Source organism: Corvus brachyrhynchos, unplaced genomic scaffold, assembly GCF_000691975.1.
Source record: "Corvus brachyrhynchos isolate BGI_N302 unplaced genomic scaffold, ASM69197v1 scaffold283, whole genome shotgun sequence".
NCBI lineage: Eukaryota > Metazoa > Chordata > Aves > Passeriformes > Corvidae > Corvus > Corvus brachyrhynchos.
In genome coordinates, this window is record NW_008237409.1 from 1,424,095 (window position 1) to 1,442,070 (window position 17,976).

General features: G+C 49.3%; 1 protein-coding gene across 1 annotated transcript in view; it reads left to right on the forward strand.

Moving 5' to 3' along the window:
- Positions 1–17,976, forward strand: part of ACACA (acetyl-CoA carboxylase alpha) — a 96,645-nt gene that overhangs the window by 10,877 nt on the left and 67,792 nt on the right. Inside the window, exons 4-26 of the mRNA XM_017730878.1 lie at positions 158–296; positions 536–645; positions 1,069–1,150; positions 1,548–1,646; positions 2,362–2,468; positions 3,181–3,291; positions 3,416–3,625; positions 4,128–4,298; positions 4,913–5,074; positions 5,317–5,480; positions 6,266–6,416; positions 6,892–6,995; positions 7,492–7,573; positions 7,945–8,090; positions 8,722–8,872; positions 10,089–10,223; positions 10,597–10,743; positions 10,952–11,140; positions 11,672–11,772; positions 11,888–11,976; positions 12,990–13,114; positions 15,927–16,040; positions 17,527–17,640. Of these exons, the coding sequence (XP_017586367.1) occupies positions 158–296; positions 536–645; positions 1,069–1,150; positions 1,548–1,646; positions 2,362–2,468; positions 3,181–3,291; positions 3,416–3,625; positions 4,128–4,298; positions 4,913–5,074; positions 5,317–5,480; positions 6,266–6,416; positions 6,892–6,995; positions 7,492–7,573; positions 7,945–8,090; positions 8,722–8,872; positions 10,089–10,223; positions 10,597–10,743; positions 10,952–11,140; positions 11,672–11,772; positions 11,888–11,976; positions 12,990–13,114; positions 15,927–16,040; positions 17,527–17,640 (3,003 nt within the window). The remainder of the gene's footprint in view (positions 1–157; positions 297–535; positions 646–1,068; positions 1,151–1,547; positions 1,647–2,361; positions 2,469–3,180; positions 3,292–3,415; positions 3,626–4,127; positions 4,299–4,912; positions 5,075–5,316; positions 5,481–6,265; positions 6,417–6,891; positions 6,996–7,491; positions 7,574–7,944; positions 8,091–8,721; positions 8,873–10,088; positions 10,224–10,596; positions 10,744–10,951; positions 11,141–11,671; positions 11,773–11,887; positions 11,977–12,989; positions 13,115–15,926; positions 16,041–17,526; positions 17,641–17,976) is intronic.

The following is a 17,976-nucleotide window of genomic DNA, read 5'->3' on the forward strand; positions in this document are numbered from 1 at the left end:
AGCTGCTCTCTGAATTGACAGATGGGCCACGAACTGGATGAAACGGCACAGCCCAAAACTGGGCAAGGAGTCTGCAGGGGTAAAAACCTGCTTTCGTTATTGTTTATTGTTTTGTGCTATTTAGACTCTATTTCATCCTAGCTTCTAATGCACCCAGGTCCTGATAGCAAATAATGGCATTGCAGCAGTGAAGTGCATGAGGTCCATCCGGCGCTGGTCCTACGAGATGTTCCGCAATGAGAGAGCCATCAGGTTCGTGGTCATGGTCACTCCTGAGGACCTGAAAGCCAATGCAGGTGAGTTGGAGAGCTGGGGAAGGGTCACAGCCTCCTCCTTGCACAGCCCTAGGGATGCAGGAAGTGGAGTGTCCACCTGATCTGTCAGTAATGGGATGTTCTGGAGCAGATCAGCGCTTCCCAGAGAGTCAGCCCTGTGAGGAGCAGGCTGGGGGGGCTCAGCCTGGGGAAAAGGAGAATTTTAGACCAAGTCTGTTGTTAGATTTGCAGCCTAAATGGGACTTCCTCTGTGTTTGCAGAGTACATTAAAATGGCAGATCACTACGTGCCCGTCCCAGGAGGACCCAACAACAACAACTATGCAAACGTGGAGCTCATCCTCGATATTGCCAAGAGGATTCCAGTGCAGGTGAGAAGTGTCACCGACACTGAGCAATCTTCTCTCCTTCAGTAGGGAGTTGTGCCTGGGGAACAAGGCAGGACAAAGAAACTGAAATTCCAGACCTGTACTAGCACCCAAAGGCAAAACGTGTGACAGTGCAGTGGCTGTCCCAGGATGAATATCTGCAGGACAGGGAGGTTCTGTACTCCCCTACACCCAGCCCCTCCTCAGCAGGTTGCTGCAGCAGCCTGCTTGCACTCGTCTGCAAGGTGCAAGTCATCCTTTTAGCTCAGCACACCCTGTAGCTCAGAGGCTGCTCTGGCTCCTGGGTGTTCTGAGGCTGTTTTCCGTGAGGAAAAAAAAAGACATGGAGTGTTTGCATGTGTCTGTTTCTGCTCACTTGCTTGTTTTATTCAAACAAAGAGCAAACTGTGTTCTTTTCTCCTGCAGGCTGTGTGGGCTGGCTGGGGCCATGCATCAGAGAACCCAAAACTGCCAGAACTTCTCCACAAAAATGGGATTGCTTTCATGGGTGAGGAGATGGACTGCTCATGTAATGTCTAGTCCTTGTCTGAAGAGGGGTTGTTTAGGGAGGTAGAAAATCCTGAGTCCAAGAGAGAGCCATGAGGAATGGTCTGCAGTGCAAGATGGATTATCTGTTCTTTGCAGTAGTTCTTGTATGGAAGAAGGGGAAAGTTCTCCAAAATAGCCTTTAATGTTGAGATAAAAAGGCAGAAAAGATTCCTGTTGAACGAGATTGTTTCAAGATTGATTCAGCTTTCATTCAAAGCTGAATGTCCCTGTTCTCATTTGAAGAGGGTTCAGTTTTATGGGAAGAGTGGAGTTCTTCCCGAATCAGACTTCTGGACATTGCCCTAATGTCTGATATCCCTTGTGTCTCTCTCATGCATTGTCTTTGCTCTTTGCAGGTCCTCCCAGCCAAGCCATGTGGGCTTTAGGAGATAAAATTGCTTCTTCCATCGTGGCTCAGACTGCTGGCATTCCAACTCTTCCATGGAGTGGCAGTGGTAAGAAGGAAATTGTTTATCAAGATCATGCTAATCTTTTTTTCCTTCAACATGTCTAATTTTTAAGAAGCTCCGTGCTCAAAAGTGTGTTCCAGGAGATGTTCCATCTGTTCTGGGTTTCACATTAGTGCTGTTTGCCCACCACACCAGTGAGATGCCTTGGAAGCAATTCCATTAGTGAAGGAATGAGCATGGAGATGGTGGGAGAAGCTGGCAGCACGCAGAGGAGGACAGGGAGGAGGGGTTGGGAGGAGAAGCGAGGAAACATGGAAGAGGCTGTTTCCTAGAGTGCAGCTGATGCTCACAGGCTCACCTGGTACACCCAGGGCTTGGAGACTCCTGCTCTAATGGAAGGTTCCATTAGAGGGGCAGGGTTCCATGGCAGGGCCTTGGAACAAGATGATCTTTAAAGTCCCTTCCAACCCAAAGCATTCCATGATTCTGTGTTGTCTTGGAGCCCATTCTCTACTTCCTTGGAAGCCCTCTGCAGTTTCAAAACACTATAAATAACCTGCTTCTCACAGATAAATGGAGGAGGAGATAATGGGTTGGATGAAAACACTTGCTCCCCAGAAATCAGGAATGTCTGTTTACATTCTGCATTCTCCCTTCTCTACGTGCTCCCAGCCTGGTTCCTTTTGTCACCCCTGTCCTGCACGTGGCTTCTCACAGCCTGGCAGCACAAGGAGCTCAGAGGGTGATGTTTGTGTTTCAGGTCTTCGAGTGGACTGGCAGGAAAATGATCTCCAGAAGCGAATCCTGAATGTTCCTCAGGAGCTCTACGAGAAGGGCTACGTGAAGGACGCGGACGATGGACTGCGGGTGGGTCTGGGGAGCTCTTTGAGGGGTCAGAGAGCTGGGTTGAGCTTTCTCCTCATGGGAGCACAAACTGGAACCAGACTGCAGCCCCAGAGCTGGGTCTTGGAAATTGGGAAGTGATCATTCACATGTCTTTGGCCCCAGCCTGCAGAATTAGGTGAGGATTAGCAGGCAGAGGCACGGTATGGGACCAAAGTTGTGTTGCATTAAAAGCTGTCATCTAGTTTTTGTTCAGTGCAGGAAGAAGGTGTTTTTAATAAAGACCCACAACCTCACACTTGACTCTGTCTTTTAAGTTTCTCCTTGAGGAAGATTTTTAGAATAAGAAATATTCCTGGCACAATACAGGATTGGGAGTTTTTCTTTGTGAAGAGCAGGAGTGGAGTGTGTGACTTTTCCATGTTTGCCAGCTTAATGATTTTCTGTATTATACAAAAGCTTTTCTGTGAGTTCGTAGATTTAATGGCATTGAAGCACTGACAAAAGATTTTGTGGTCACTCGGAGAGGTCAGAGTTCTCTGTAATCACAAAATCCCTGCTGATTTTTCCATCTACAGGCACCCTCTCCAGCTGGGATATTTGGTTTCTATCCCATTGATTGTTAAATAGAGTCAGACATGGAGGCTTGGATGTGAATCAGTGGGGAAATAATGATCCTTTCACTGGATTCTGCTGCCTTTTTGTACTTACCCTGTTGTTCTGCCCATTTTGCCAGGCTGCTGAGGAGGTTGGCTACCCTGTCATGATCAAGGCTTCTGAAGGAGGAGGAGGGAAAGGAATCAGGAAAGTTAACAATGCAGATGACTTCCCCAGTCTGTTCAGACAGGTGACTTTTCCCACTGGTTGGTGCTGCCTTGTTCTAAATGTTCGGGCTGGGTGGTTCTGAGACACTCTGTCGATAATAGATCTTACAAAAGATGCTCTGCCTGTTCATTCTATCCCTGCTGTAGGTTCAAACTGAAGTCCCAGGCTCTCCCATCTTTGTGATGAGGCTGGCCAAGCAGTCCAGGCACCTGGAGGTGCAGATCCTGGCAGACCAGTATGGCAATGCCATCTCCCTCTTCGGCCGGGACTGCTCCGTGCAGCGCCGGCACCAGAAGATCATCGAGGAAGCTCCAGCCTCTATTGCAACCTCAGCAGTGTTTGAGCACATGGAACAGGTGAGAGTGGCTCTGCAGCTTCCCTTCCCCTGGCCGAGCTCCAGAGACAGGCAGGGCTTTGTATTTTTATTTTACATCACCCAGGGTTTTGCATTGTTGAATGTTTTAAAGGAGCAATATAGGGTTGTGTGTCTCGAACTGCTTAGTGTGGGCAGCCACTCACATTTCCACAGTGAGTCTCCCCAGAGCTCCCTTCTAAGCTATGTGCCCTCCAAAAAGGGGAGGGAAATGTGTTTTAAATGTGTGTTACCATATTAAAGGCAAGCTGCAGGAGTTGTAGGAGTTGCCTAATGATGAGTGTTGCAAATATTTGCTTCAAACTCTGCCTTCTGTAAACTGTAAATTGAATGGCTTGGGAATCAAAACTCCTGTGCCACGGACTTTTCTCTGAGCAGTTTTTGGATGCTTCAGAATGCCAGCAAAAATCTGAAGTGGGTGTGGTGGATGAACAGAGAGAGCACAGGTAACTGGCAATGAAATATTCCTTTTTCCCGTGTCCCAGTGTGCAGTGAAGCTCGCCAAAATGGTGGGATACGTGAGTGCAGGCACTGTGGAGTACCTGTACAGCCAGGATGGCAGCTTCTACTTCCTGGAGCTGAACCCACGCCTGCAGGTGGAGCATCCCTGCACGGAGATGGTGGCAGATGTCAACCTGCCAGCAGCGCAGCTCCAGGTGAGCACAGAAATCTGAATTTCTCATCTTTCAGTAGGTTCAGCAAGTCCCCCAAAGCCACGAGGGCATCCCTCAGAGATCGTGTAGAGAGCTGCTGTTGGATGTGCTGTGGCTTGTCAGTCCCTTGTGTGTCCCCCCAAACTCCTGGCCCCCAACTTTGCAGCAGTGGGTGGATGCCACAGTCCCCTTGCACCTCATTAAGGCTCTGTGTGCTTTTCTACTTCCTTTTTGAACTCTATCTATAGAAAGGCTCCAATGAACAGGACAAGTGGGATTTTGCTGCATGAGGATGCAGCCTGCAGCTGGTTCTGCAGGTTACTCTCCCCACAGTTTCTAATTGCAAAATTCCACAGTTTCCTATAAACAATTAGGGCCCTTCTGTCTCACCGGGACCTCAGTATATTTTTAACAGGCCTAATGCGTGCCCATCCTCAGCTGACCTGGCACTGTCAGCTTTCCCTGGAGCCTCAATCAGTCAATGGAAAATACTGGCTGAAGGGCTTAAGGTGGATATTACACTGAGCTCAGTTGTCCTGGGAAATGGGAATGTTCGAGTCTGTGAGGAGAGAAACTTAGTGGTGGGGTTTTTTGAATACTTTTTTTTTCCTCCTTAGATTGCCATGGGGGTCCCCCTGCACAGGATCAAGGATATCCGAATGATGTATGGAGTTTCTCCATGGGGAGACACAACCATTGATTTTGAGAACTCAGCCCATGTCCCCAGTCCCCGTGGCCACGTCATCGCTGCCCGGATCACCAGTGAGAATCCTGACGAGGTGAGCCTTCAACTTCTGTGCTTGCTGCTCACCGTGGGCTTTACAGGCTCAGCCCCTGCTGCTGCTGCAAGTTTTGGCAGGAAATTTAAAAGATTCTTCCCTTACCTAACTTAGACTCTGCTTAGACACAGCCTGAACTAGTTTTACAGCACAAAGAGGGGTTCTCAAAGCCTTCAGAACCCTAATTCTGGATTATTCGCCTTTTCTTTAGGGTGTAGAGCAGTGTCTGTCTGTCTTTGCAGGGATTTAAGCCCAGTTCTGGCACGGTTCAGGAGCTGAATTTCCGCAGCAATAAGAACGTCTGGGGCTATTTCAGTGTTGCTGCTGCAGGAGGCCTCCATGAATTTGCTGATTCCCAGTTTGGTCACTGCTTCTCCTGGGGAGAGAACCGTGAAGAAGCCATCTCGTAAGTCAGAGATGTGGGAGAGCCTTGGGAATCGCTTGGGTTTTTCTTCTTTGATCCAAAGTGCCATGGCAAAACAAGGCTCCTTACCTCTAGGAGTTTTAAGAGAAATTTCCCTGTCTTTATCTAGTTTGTCATTTCGTGGTCAGGCTTCTCATCCTGTCTTGCTTTGCAATTCCACTGTGTTGCACCTACATTTCTGCACTTCTTGCTTAATTTTTTTTCTTTTTTTTTCCTTTCTGTTTCATCCCTGCCCTGTACACCTGCTGCTGGGGTATGATACAGCTACCACAGTGTGAAAGTCCCTCTTTAAAGCATCCAGGTGAAGGCTTCCAACAGGAAAAACATTGCTAACCTGACTTACCAACGCTTCAGGATGGTTTGTAAACCATGGAGTGTCCTCTGTGGTGTGGGATTTTAAAGCATCTGGTCCTAAGGCCAGATGACCTGTCTGACCTGTCATCCACGTTTTTCATCCAGAGCCTTTCCCCAGTTCCACTCTGGGTGGGGTGGACACCACGTCTGTCTGTCTGTTGTACACCCCTGACACGTGGTAGGGGTCTGGGTGAAGATAGCAGGGGCAACTCCTGATCCCACTGAGCTGCTCTTCTTCACAGCAGCAGCAGGCTGAAGGAAATCAATGTCCCATTCCCAAACATTCCTGCAGGATTCTGCTCCAGTGCCTGTGCTCTTCTGCTCTGTCCTTCAGATGCTTTTCTGTCTGGAGCTGCCAGCTTGCCTGCTACCATTAGTATGGGATAGATAACAGGGCTTCTTTCCCCTTCCAGAAACATGGTGGTGGCTCTGAAGGAGCTGTCCATCCGAGGGGACTTCAGAACCACTGTGGAATACTTGATTAAACTGCTGGAGACAGAGAGCTTCCAGCAGAACCGCATCGACACGGGCTGGCTGGACCGGCTCATCGCCGAGAAAGTGCAGGTGCAGCTGCTCCCCTTGCAGGAACACGGATGGGAATGAGCAGGGGAAGGGGTTGGGTGCCTGCTGGTGCAAAGGAGTTTAGGAGTGGTGAATGTCCACTTAATGAATAAACATTTTCACTGGCATTACTTTTTACATGTATCGAAATCCCACGTCATCCCTGTTGGGGAAAGCTGGTCTTAGAGTTGTCCAGAAAAGCATTGAGAGCAGTGTTATGTTTGGAATCTGGGACAGACAACAGTGGGAATGTTGCTGGAACCTCAATATTTGATCCAGGCAGAAGAAAATGTAGTTTTAAGGAGTTACAGAAATAATGGCTTCTATGGAGAGTTCACATGGCTGCTACACCAGCTTAATTTTAAAGAGAGGTTGGCCATGAACCAAAAATAGAGCTGAGGCTGGTGATTCTTCTAGCTGGGTGTTCAGATTGGGCTGAAGCTGGAGGAGGTGTGACTGTGTCTGTCCCCTGTTTTAGGCTGAGAGGCCTGACACCATGCTGGGGGTGGTGTGTGGAGCTCTGCACGTGGCTGACGTGAGCCTCCGGAACAGCGTCTCCAACTTCCTGCACTCCCTGGAAAGGTAAAAGTGCCAGCTCCTCTCTAGTAATGACTCCTGGTTTACAAGTCCAGTCTGGGAATGCTCAGGGCTTGTTATCTGCTGACTGTTCCCTGGCCCCAGGGAGCTGTTTATCCGCTGAGAAAACTGGCAGGTATCTGCATCTCCTCAAAATATCCCCTGCTGTCTGCACAGATTGCTCTGGTTTCTAGCAGAAGCTCCAGGAAATGGCTCAGGAACATGGAGTTCTTTCTCTGTGTGCTGGTAGGGCAGCACTGGGGAGTCTTGAATCACCCAGAAGTGAATGGAAAGGAGAGCAAAGCCGGCCTGTGTGGCTGGAGGGACTTTGACTTTGTCAAACTGATTTGTGTCTCTCCTAAGACAAGACTCTAAAAACCTACTCCCATCTCTCTGCTAGTGTTTCCCAAAGCCTTGCACGCATCTCTGAATCTCTTTGGACCCCTGGTAGCCTTTTGGTGGCTTGTGGAAGATCAGTTTTGTTTTGTACTTCCCTTTCCAGGGGCCAAGTCCTCCCTGCTCACACTCTGCTCAACACTGTGGACGTGGAGCTCATCTACGAGGGACGGAAGTATGTGCTGAAGGTACAGAGTGGGACTGACCCACCCTCCTGCCTCTGGGCTGGACATGGCTGTGTGTGCTGCTCTGGCCTAATCTTTGCACAGATTTGTACAGGGAATTACATCTGAGCAGGGTTTATTTTCTCTGCTTTAGTGGGTGAAGAAATTGGCACAGCCTCCTTTATGATAACACCCCTCACGTTGCTCCACTGCCATGTCTCTGTAAACATTTCAGCCTCTTGCTCTGAGGAGGGTGAAAATTACTTTGTTACAGGCAAAGACGACTAGGGGTTGACCAAAACTTCCAACTTGGAAAACTCTGGGAGTTGTGGCAACCAAGGCACTCAGTGATGTGTTCAATTCACTGGATAATTCCCATTCCTGTGGATTTGCAGGTGACCAGGCAGTCTCCCAATTCCTACGTGGTCATCATGAACAGCTCCTGTGTGGAAGTCGATGTGCATCGCCTGAGTGATGGGGGGCTGCTCCTCTCCTACGATGGCAGCAGCTACACCACCTACATGAAAGAGGAAGTGGACAGGTAGCAACCTGTACAGGTTCATGTTTAGCATTTACACAGCCAAAAGGAGGTGTATTTGTAACTTCCTGCTTCCCAAAAGATCAGCTGGGAATGGAGTTCTCTCCTAGAAAGAGTTTACCAGATGTACTGTGGGTGAGTTCTAGGACAGCAGATCTTAGCTACTGTCAGAAGAAGGATCTGGCTGTGCACCACGTGGAGTCCATATTCCTCTGCTTGGTCCTTAAAAGTGACTTTTGGAATTGTAAAAACCAAAACACCAGAATCTGAGTCTTTAAAATTCTTGATCCTCCTCAGCTGCCTTAGAAATAGACAAGTTGTACTGTTTCAGTGCATCCCCTCAAAATTCCCTGCAAGGATCATAAGCAGTAAGGGCAGTAAAGGGCATCCCCAGGTCTGGAATGTGAACTCTGCCCCCTCTGCTGTGTTATCTTCTGGGAAAATTAATGGATCTGTTCCGGAGGACAAAGAATTTGGGTAACTTTCTGGGTTTGAATCTCCGCCTCTGAGTTGGTTGAGCTGTTCTCCTTTAGTTTTGTTTCGAAGTAGAATAGGGAAAGGGAGACTGGATTTTTCCCTTCCCATGCCTTCCCCAAGGAGTTCTGTTGCACTGACCTGTCCTGTTCTTCCCTAGGTATCGCATCACCATTGGGAACAAGACCTGTGTGTTTGAGAAGGAGAACGATCCCTCCATCCTGCGCTCGCCTTCCGCTGGGAAGCTGATCCAGTATGTGGTGGAGGATGGGGGACACGTGTTTGCAGGCCAGTGCTTCGCAGAAATTGAGGTAAAAGTCTCAGAGAACTGCCCAGGCTGCCCAGGAAAAAGCTCAGGGGGAGGGATGTTGGATGCTTTGGGGCTGGGAGGTAAGCGTGAGGGATAATTCAGAGTATTTCATTTACAAATTTTAACCTGAACTAAAGCAGGAATCATCAATGAGAGTGATGAGGTGGGAAAGAAATTACTTAACAGCTGAAGTTTGAGTGAAATTAATGACTGTGCACCAAGTGATGAGCAAAATTTCTCAGCAGTGAGACCATGGTTGTCACCTTCCTGTGATTCCAGAGAAGCTGGGATCCGTGTGTTACCCAGCTGTGGTGAAGAAGGCCTTCTCCTTGTAGTACTGACACAGAGTTACATGCCGGGATGAAGTAACAAACTAAGAGTTCTCTGATTAGCTGATCATTTATTGGGTTGATCCCATAAGTTAATAAGTATCACTCCTCCCTTCTCCCTGGCAAGTTACTTAACTCTTACCGAGGAGGAGGATGAGCAATTTCTGCATCTCCATGAGGAAAGCACAAGGGGTTGTGTAGGAGTGTGTGGCTCAAAACAGATTTGAGGGAGGGGAGGGTGTGTGATGACAGAGGGGCAATTAAACCAGTTGGGGACAATGTGTAGGAGAAAAATATCAAGACAGAGATCCAGCTGTTTTATGTAAGAGCTTTTGCACTGCAACAGGTCATGGCTAAGAAGGAACCACCCACACAATCCCTGTGGAGCACAGCAAGGGTAAAACCAAACTGGCTCCCCCATACCCAACCCTACTGCTCCAAAGCTCCCATGGTTGATCTAAGGAAGCATTTCTGTCTGGGAAGAGCTGTCTGAGGGCTCTAGAAAGTGATCCTGGTTCCCTCTGCTTGAAGTGAAGGTGTGGCTGTAGCCTTTGAGAGGAGCCTTTGGGATGCTGCAGTAAATTGTCTGCTTTGTTCATTGTGCTGAGTGTGGGACCTTCCCGAGTCCCTCTTGGTTCAGGCAGTGTGGGCAGTGATGTTCCTGAAGTTCCTGCCACACTATTTTGTGGCCAATTATTTTGTTATCCCATTCACTTTAGTGTCTGGGTTTCATTCCCAATGTCTGTGCTTGTAAGTTTTTGGAAACACCTGAGTGCCAGAGGTGCTCATGCAGGTCTCTCTGTGGTGGGACACTGGCTGCTGGCTCCCAAAAGTAGAACCATTCTGGGCACATGGAGCTGAGTGTGTGACCTGTTTTCCGTGCTACAGGTGATGAAGATGGTGATGACGATAACAGCAGGAGAATCGGGCTGCATCCACTATGTCAAACGCCCAGGGGCTGTCCTGGATCCAGGCTGTGTGATTGCCAAGCTCCAGCTGGATGATCCCAGCAGGGTTAAGCAGGTGAGGAGCTGCAGAAAGCACAGATGTCAGTGGGATTTTAATAGGGGGGTGATGTCGAGAGTGGTACGAGATGGTCCAGTGAACCAGTTTCCCATTTGTGCATTGTACTGGAATTGTCACTTCACTGTTTGTTTGTCTCAGATGAGGACTGGGACTGAGATTCCTCTCTCTCTCTCTAATTCAGGCTAAGCTTATCTACCATTCTTGCTCTCTGCTTACCTCAGTAATATTGTGGGGATGTATCTTTCAACCAAGTGCATTTCCCACTCTGGGAATCCTTGCAAGTTCAACCTTGGCTCCAGTGGAGGGCAGCTGGCTGTTCCCCATGGCTGGTGCCCCACAGGAGGGTCAGTGAGGCTGTTGCTTGTTGCAGGCTGAGCTGCACACGGGTACCCTGCCCCAGATCCAGAGCACGGCGCTGCGGGGCGAGAAACTGCATCGCATCTTCCACTACGTGCTGGACAACCTGGTCAACGTGATGAACGGGTACTGCCTGCCAGAGCCCTTCTTCAGCAGCAAGGTACTGGGGGCTTCTTCTTCCAGATCCAAAACACAAAGTTCTTGCAGCTCAAGGCAGGGTTGGGCAGTTCTCTGCCACAGCCAGAGGACCCCGAGTCAGGGCAGCACCCATGAGATGGGATGTTGGACATCACCCCTTTCCTTTTTATCCTTTTTGCTGTTTATTCTCTTCTTCATGCTTGTCTTCCCACTGTCTTGTCTCTCTCTAGGTGAAGGGCTGGGTTGAGCGATTAATGAAGACCCTGAGGGATCCATCTCTGCCCCTGCTGGAACTTCAGGACATCATGACCAGCGTTTCTGGACGGATCCCACCCAACGTAGAGAAGTCCATCAAGAAGGAGATGGCCCAGTATGCCAGCAACATCACCTCGGTCCTCTGCCAGTTTCCCAGCCAACAGGTGACCAACCACACCTCTGTGGAGGAATAAAAATTGGTTTGTGTTGGGGCATGGAGAGAGAAAGTTCCTTTAGATTACATGGAGCTTAATTGAACCTGAAAGGTGTGTTTGAACACGGGGTCTTCATGTGAAAGACACTTGCCTGTGTCACCTCAAGGCTTGTCTCCTGGGCCTGTGCTGAAGGGTTCGTGTTCCCTGCTCAGTACAGCTTTAAACAGGCACTTTGGAAACACTTTAATCTTAGCAGTGGCCTTGTGGGCATTTATTTGTTTGCTTTTTGTCTGGTACATGTGCTGGAGTGCAATTTGTGGTGCCAGTGTTAGCTCAAAAACCAATGACTGCGGCCAAGGGAGGCCTGGTTGGGTAAGGAGATGTTGGAAGCTGATTTCTCCACCCTGTGATACCGTGCATTGATTTTTGTCACTGGCAGGTCATGAACTTCCTTTGCTGGAGTCTGCTGGGGCTGTGGTGTGTCTCTGCTGGTTGTCCAGCCCATCCAGGACTGGGATGTCACGTGCTTTTCCCTTTCAGATTGCCAACATCCTGGACAGCCACGCAGCCACCCTGAACCGCAAGTCGGAGCGCGAGGTTTTCTTCATGAACACGCAGAGCATCGTGCAGCTCGTGCAGAGGTCAGCCATTCCCAGGGGGTCCTGCAGGACAGGAGCTGCCCCCAGCAGGGGTGGCAGGGGTTCTGTGTGCATTCAGCCTCACTCAGCGCTGGGTTTGGTGCCTTTGCCTCTGCAGGTACCGCAGTGGGATTCGGGGCCACATGAAGGCCGTGGTGATGGACCTGCTCCGGCAGTACCTGAAGGTGGAGACTCAGTTCCAGCACGGTGAGTCCCTGGGCACATCAAGGGTTTGATTTATGAAGGAGTCATATTTGGACCCAGAAAGTTCATGTGGGCCCTTGGAGAAGGTTTGCTCTCACTTTGTGCTGAGGGTGAGCTGCACAGGCTTGCTTTTAAGGGTTTGCAGTCAGCCTGGGTTTTGTAGAGGAGCTTCTGTCCCCAAAGCTCAGCTGAAGCTGAGAGGTGAAATCAGTGCCTTGCACTGCTGTATCCAGGCACAAGATGGCAATGAAGCCCTGGCTGATTCCGAGGCTCTGGCTCTTACAGGTAGTTCTGATTCCGCTCTTCTTTTGTCCTGCTCCATTACCTGCCCCAGCCTAATGGTACTGCAGATTCATTTCCACTTCAATTTGCTGGAAGCAGAGGATGGTGCAAGGCTTTTTGCTGTTATTTCATTTTGGTTGTCATTTGAATGAAAGTCTGAGCTCCCTATTCCTCTCTCAGTATTGCTCACAAAGGAGGCATTTGGTGCTGGAGCTGTTGATTAAGAGTGGGATGTTTGAATTAAAGTTTGCAGTAGGTGATGGTGGGAATGCTTTCTTCCCAAATTGATTGTGTGGACCATAGAATGACGGACTGGTTTGGGTGAAAGGGACCTTAAAGCTCATTTCATTCCACCCTTGCCATGGGCAGGGACACCTTCCACTATCCCAGGCTGCTCTAAGTCCTGTCCAGCCTGGCCTTGGGCACTTCCAGGGATCCTGGGGCAGCCACAGCTGCTCTGGGCACTCTGTGCTAGGGCATCCCCACCCTCACAGGGAGGAATTTTTTTCTAATATCCAATCTAACCCCGCTGCCTGTCAGTGTGAAGCCATTCCCCCTTGTCCTGTCACTCCATCCCTTGTAAATGGTTTCTCTCCATCTTCCTTGTCGGCTCCCTTCAAGCCAAGGAGATTCTCCAAAAATACATGTAGAAAAATAAAGACACATCTAGTAACTTGTACTCCTTGCCACAGAGGTGTGAAGACTGGGAAAGAAATGTGCATTTCTGCCTGCAGGTCACTATGACAAGTGTGTGTTCACCCTTCGGGAGGAGAACAAGAGTGACATGAACGCGGTGCTGAACTACATCTTCTCCCATGCCCAGGTCACCAAGAAGAACCTGCTGGTGACAATGCTCATTGTAAGTGTCTGATGCTTAAAAAAAAACTCTCTCTCTCTTTCTCTCTTTTGTCTTTTATTTTACAAACATAATGTTGTCTGTTACTGCCAAAAATACATCCAAAGTAGCCATCCACGAAATAACTCCCCAAAGCAAAGAAAGTGTCATAATTTTCCTAGACCAAGGCTGGGTTTCTTAAATTCTCATCTGTAAGGATGATGTAAGGACCCTGGCATTCTTTCTTTCTGGCTCTCCTTTTCCCCCCTTTTTTTTCCCCCTTTCCCTTTTTGGTGTGTGGTGTGATTGTAAGTAACGCTTGCCTTAAGAATCTCATTATTTGAACACGGAGCCATATTTCCTCTGAGAATTCTGGAGTAGCTTTGAGCCGGGGCTGTTCATTTCTCAAGTAATCACGCTGGCGTGATGGAGAGAGAAAATGGCAGCTGTTCACAGCTCAGGCCTTCAATTTTCTTCAGAGTCCAGTCACTCAAGTGTGTAATTACACGGGGGTGCCGGCGAGGCGTTAGCCCTTGTCAGAGAGCTGGGCTGAGGCTTTGCTGCTGCCTTTGCCAATCAGTGCAGGCAAAGCCAGTGCCTGGCTTTAGTTTGTTGTTGTCATCCTCATGATTCCTTGCTAAAATGGGCCTGGAAGTTTGGGTCTGGTTTGTCACCTCATGTGGGCCGTGCCTCGCTGGCTCTTGGTGTTGGCCGTGTGAGGGAGCGAGGGGCGTGTGGGGAGACCTCAGAGAGCCTCAAAGAGGTTTCCTTGGCCCTTCCTGTTGGGTCATTCTTCCCAGCACCACTGCCACTTACTTCTGCACAAGTAAAGGCCAACCTCCCAGTTTGCCAGGACTTGAAGCACCTTCTCACTCATGGCTCTTCACATCCCCGTGGCATGTTTGGTGTCACCACGGTGAAGGCTGAGGTGTTTTATGGGTGCCCAAGCTGTTTGTGTGGCGTGGGGTAAGTCTGTCCTCCAAGGGCAGCCTCAGTGCCTGTGTGGCTGTTATTGATGTGTCCCAGGAATCCATTATTAACCAGGGGCTCTGAGGATGGCTTTAGTAATGGTCTTATGCTGCCATCATTCACCTTTTTTAGCCAGCAGGCGCTGGAGGCAGGGTGGGAACTGCTTCATCCTTCATACATCTGTTGAAATATGGTGTGATTTGTTGTTGTATGTTCATTTTCTGTGCTTAACTTATGCACGTCCTGGCCTGAACAGGATGGAATGGCTGCTGGCATGGCAGGGTCTCGTGTCCTGTCGCGTTTCTGTTCCCTGGAGCAGCAACATAACAACACCCAGGAGTTTGTGCTTGAAATCCAGCAAAGGCAGTTCTTGAATTATTCACTGTGAACCCCCTCAGTGTCCTGGAGTGGATAAATGCACAGAACTTTCTTTGGGGACAATCGCACTCATGTTTGGTGGCCCAGGACTGGTCAGGAGGAGACAGCAGTCTAATCAGAGTTTGGAGCTCAGATGTTTTCTCAGTGGTTTGAGTATGGTCTGTGTCCCTGGAGAGCTGTGTCACCATTCCTAGAGGTGCCATCATGCCTGAGTGGGGCTGGAGAGAAAGGGATCAAGGGCAGTGGGAGGGAGAAGCTGTTGAGCTCTGGAATCTCGTGGAGCTGTTGTTTAGTTAGTCACTCTATGGGACTTTTGTATTACCTGGTTTTGGTTTTTACTTCATTTTCCCTGGCAGGTTTGTCAATCCAGCCTGCTGCACAGAGGTTTCCCCTTATTGTTTTATATTTCTTGGATCTTCAAATGTCCTCTTCTGGTCTGTAGGTGTTTAAGATCTCTTTAAACTTTAAGGCACCAGCTCTTTCCTGTGGCAAATCCCTGTTTCATCTCACATTTCCCTCCTATGATTAATTTATCAAGACAAGCTGTTAAGTGCTGTGTGGAAGAAGCATGTTAGAGGCTCCTAGAGGGTTTCCAGCTTTGGGGTGGGAGGGAAGAGGCTCACAAGAAGTGTTGAAGACTGTGGGATTACTCATGGGAATTGAAACTATTTTTGGAAGAAAGCCTTTACTGTTTGCATTTTTTTGAATGGAGGAATTCAGAAGAGTTTTGGAACAGCATTAACACTGGAAGTTATGCTCTTCAGTTTTGTTGTTTTATCCAGCCAATTTAGACAGTAAGGTAAGCTTGTGGATTTCCTCAGATCTACGATTCTCTGGTTAGAAGAAATATTATGAGTCAGTCATGTACCATGACAGTACATTATTCATGGGTTTAGTTGGCTTTGCTTAGCCTTGTCAGAGGAATGACAGATCTTCTTTCTGGTGTTGGCTGAAGCTGCACAAAGTTTGTGGGTGGTTTGTGGTTGTGGAGCTGTGGAGACTTTCGGGGTTTGAGGTGTTTTTTATGTGGACGTCAGGAGGTTCTCTGGCAGTGTAACTCTGGTCGCCCTTCATGGCGACCTTTACATGCTCCACAAGGTGTCTGGCTACAATTTATGCTCTTTGAATTTTGCATTGGTGCTAGGAGAAACTTCTGGTACAAACCTGAAACAGGGTAATGGGAAATGGTTTTCTGAGTCTCTCTGACAAGTCAGCATTTCTCATGTGTTTGGGTGCCAAACATGTGCTACAAATAGGGGGATGGGAGATGGTCCCTGTCCCTTCTTTTACCTTTTATTTATGTGTGTAAAATTGCTGAATACTGAATATTTGTATCCTTGTCAGCACAGGATAATTCAGGTCGGGACTTTTGGGGATGGTGTGGTCCTGCCGTGAGTGTGTGCTCATATTCCAGGTTCAAACTCCTTTGAGGGAGTACAGATGATGTTTTCCCTCTGTTCTAAGCATTTCCTGTTCTCTCTGCTCCCAGGACCAGCTCTGTGGCCGTGACCCCACCTTGACAGACGAGCTGATCAATATCCTGACAGAGCTGACCCAGCTCAGCAAGACGACCAACGCCAAGGTGGCCCTGCGAGCGCGGCAGGTGAGGGATCCCTGCCCGGATCCCTCCGGGCTGCTCCCGCCTGGAGCTCACCCCTTTGGGAAATCCATATCTGCTGCTGTTCATTTTGATCACTGTGCAAATGGGGAGAGCAGGTTACTGTGAGCAGCACTTTGACAGTCAAGCAATTAACAGTGATTAACCGTGGCGACCGGCAAAGATTGCGGTGCATTCCCAATCACTGTAATATTTAAATTTAACACGCGTTCCGTTGTCCCTGCTCCTCCAAAAAGTTTCGTCTGGCTCACACAGGAGTTAACTGGGAGTAGCCCATGGTTTGTATGATGGAGGAAGTGGAAATGCATGGTTACTGTGGTTTTTGGTGGCTTTGGCATCTGCAAACCTGACCAGCACAGGCTGCCTGGATTGTGCAGGAACAGCCAGGACGTGCTCTCCAGGTTCCTCAGCTGCCTTACAATCCTTGTGGATCCACGTGTGCAGAGAACAGGGAGAGCCATTTACACAAGAACCAGATGTTCTTTGCAGCTGCTGAGGAATTATCACACAGAATTATGCTGGCCTTTTGTAAGTTTTCTTCCCTCTCTGAGTTGTGCTTTGTCAATTTTGTTTTAACCTGGAAATAATTGGAAAAACTCTTGATGCTGTCAGTTCCAAGAGTCCGGTACAGAACGAATTTGAATGTCACACAGGCACCCAGATACTGTTGTGAGCTTCCTCTTCAGCAGTTCAGTTTAACCCTCCCTCTGTTGCCAGGAAGGAGTGAGAGGGCGCAGTGGTTTCCTGATAACGCTGACCCCAGGGTCTGATCACTCCTCTCACTCCACAGTCCCTATCTCCAGCCTAAAAGTCTAAAGCAGGAAAGCTCACACTTTGGAGGTCTCTCCTTTTATTTCAAAGCTTGGCTATTGAAAACGAACAGGGTGTTTGAAGCTGCTCAGTGACCTTCTGTTTCCTTCAGGATTGTGTTTGTGTCCTTGAACCATTCTGCTATTGAACCTCCCTGCAGCAACCGGGGATGGTGCTGCAGTTCTTGTGTTGCTCTTCCACTTCATTTTCCCTGCAAGCTGCTTCCATTTCTTCCCTCTGCATCCTTCGTGTTGGGCATTTAATACCTGGCAGTGGTGTCTGTTTGCTGCCCTGCTTGGGAGCAGAGCGTGGCTCCGGCGTGGGCCTCCCCACAGCTGCTGCCTGCCAGCTCTGCTTCCCAATTACCAGCCGGGCAGGCAATCCCCAGGACTAGCAGCTCTGCACTGCTAAATCACATGCACTGATGGAACTTGATTGAAGCTGTTCCCTTTCTCTATGGGGAATTGCCAATAATACAAATGGAGCAGATTACACAAACGAGGCCGGGGAGGGGAGAGGGTTTGCGGCGTCGCGCGGGTGCCGCAGAGAGAATCTGGCTGCCTCTTCAGGGATGGAGCTGGCTGGTTCTGCCTGGAGGTGGCAGCCCCCTGCTGATGGCCCAGCGTGGCTCCTTTCTCTGACATTCCCTGTGTTTCCCCAGGTTCTCATTGCTTCCCACCTGCCCTCCTATGAGCTGCGTCACAACCAGGTGGAGTCCATCTTCCTGTCGGCCATCGACATGTACGGGCACCAGTTCTGCATTGAGAACCTGCAGGTACCCACCAGCCTTCCCTCCTTGGCTCCCTGCTTCCTTCTCACTGACCTTCATGTCCCAAGGTCCTTGTGGCTTTAAGTTGTATTGGTCTGGTGTCCAGCTTTCCCCTGTTTTTTGTTTTCATCCCTATGCCGATGTCGGAATCACCTCATGCTGGTTCTGCACCTTCCTCACAGGGGACAGCGGAGGAGAGGGGCTGGTTCCTCCCTCTGGTCACCAGACATGAGGAAATGGAGTTGGGGGGACATTCAGATTGGACATTAGGGAAAGGTTCTTCCCCCAGAGGGTGCTGGGCACTGCCCAGGCTCCCCATGGGATGGGCCCAGCCCCGCGGCT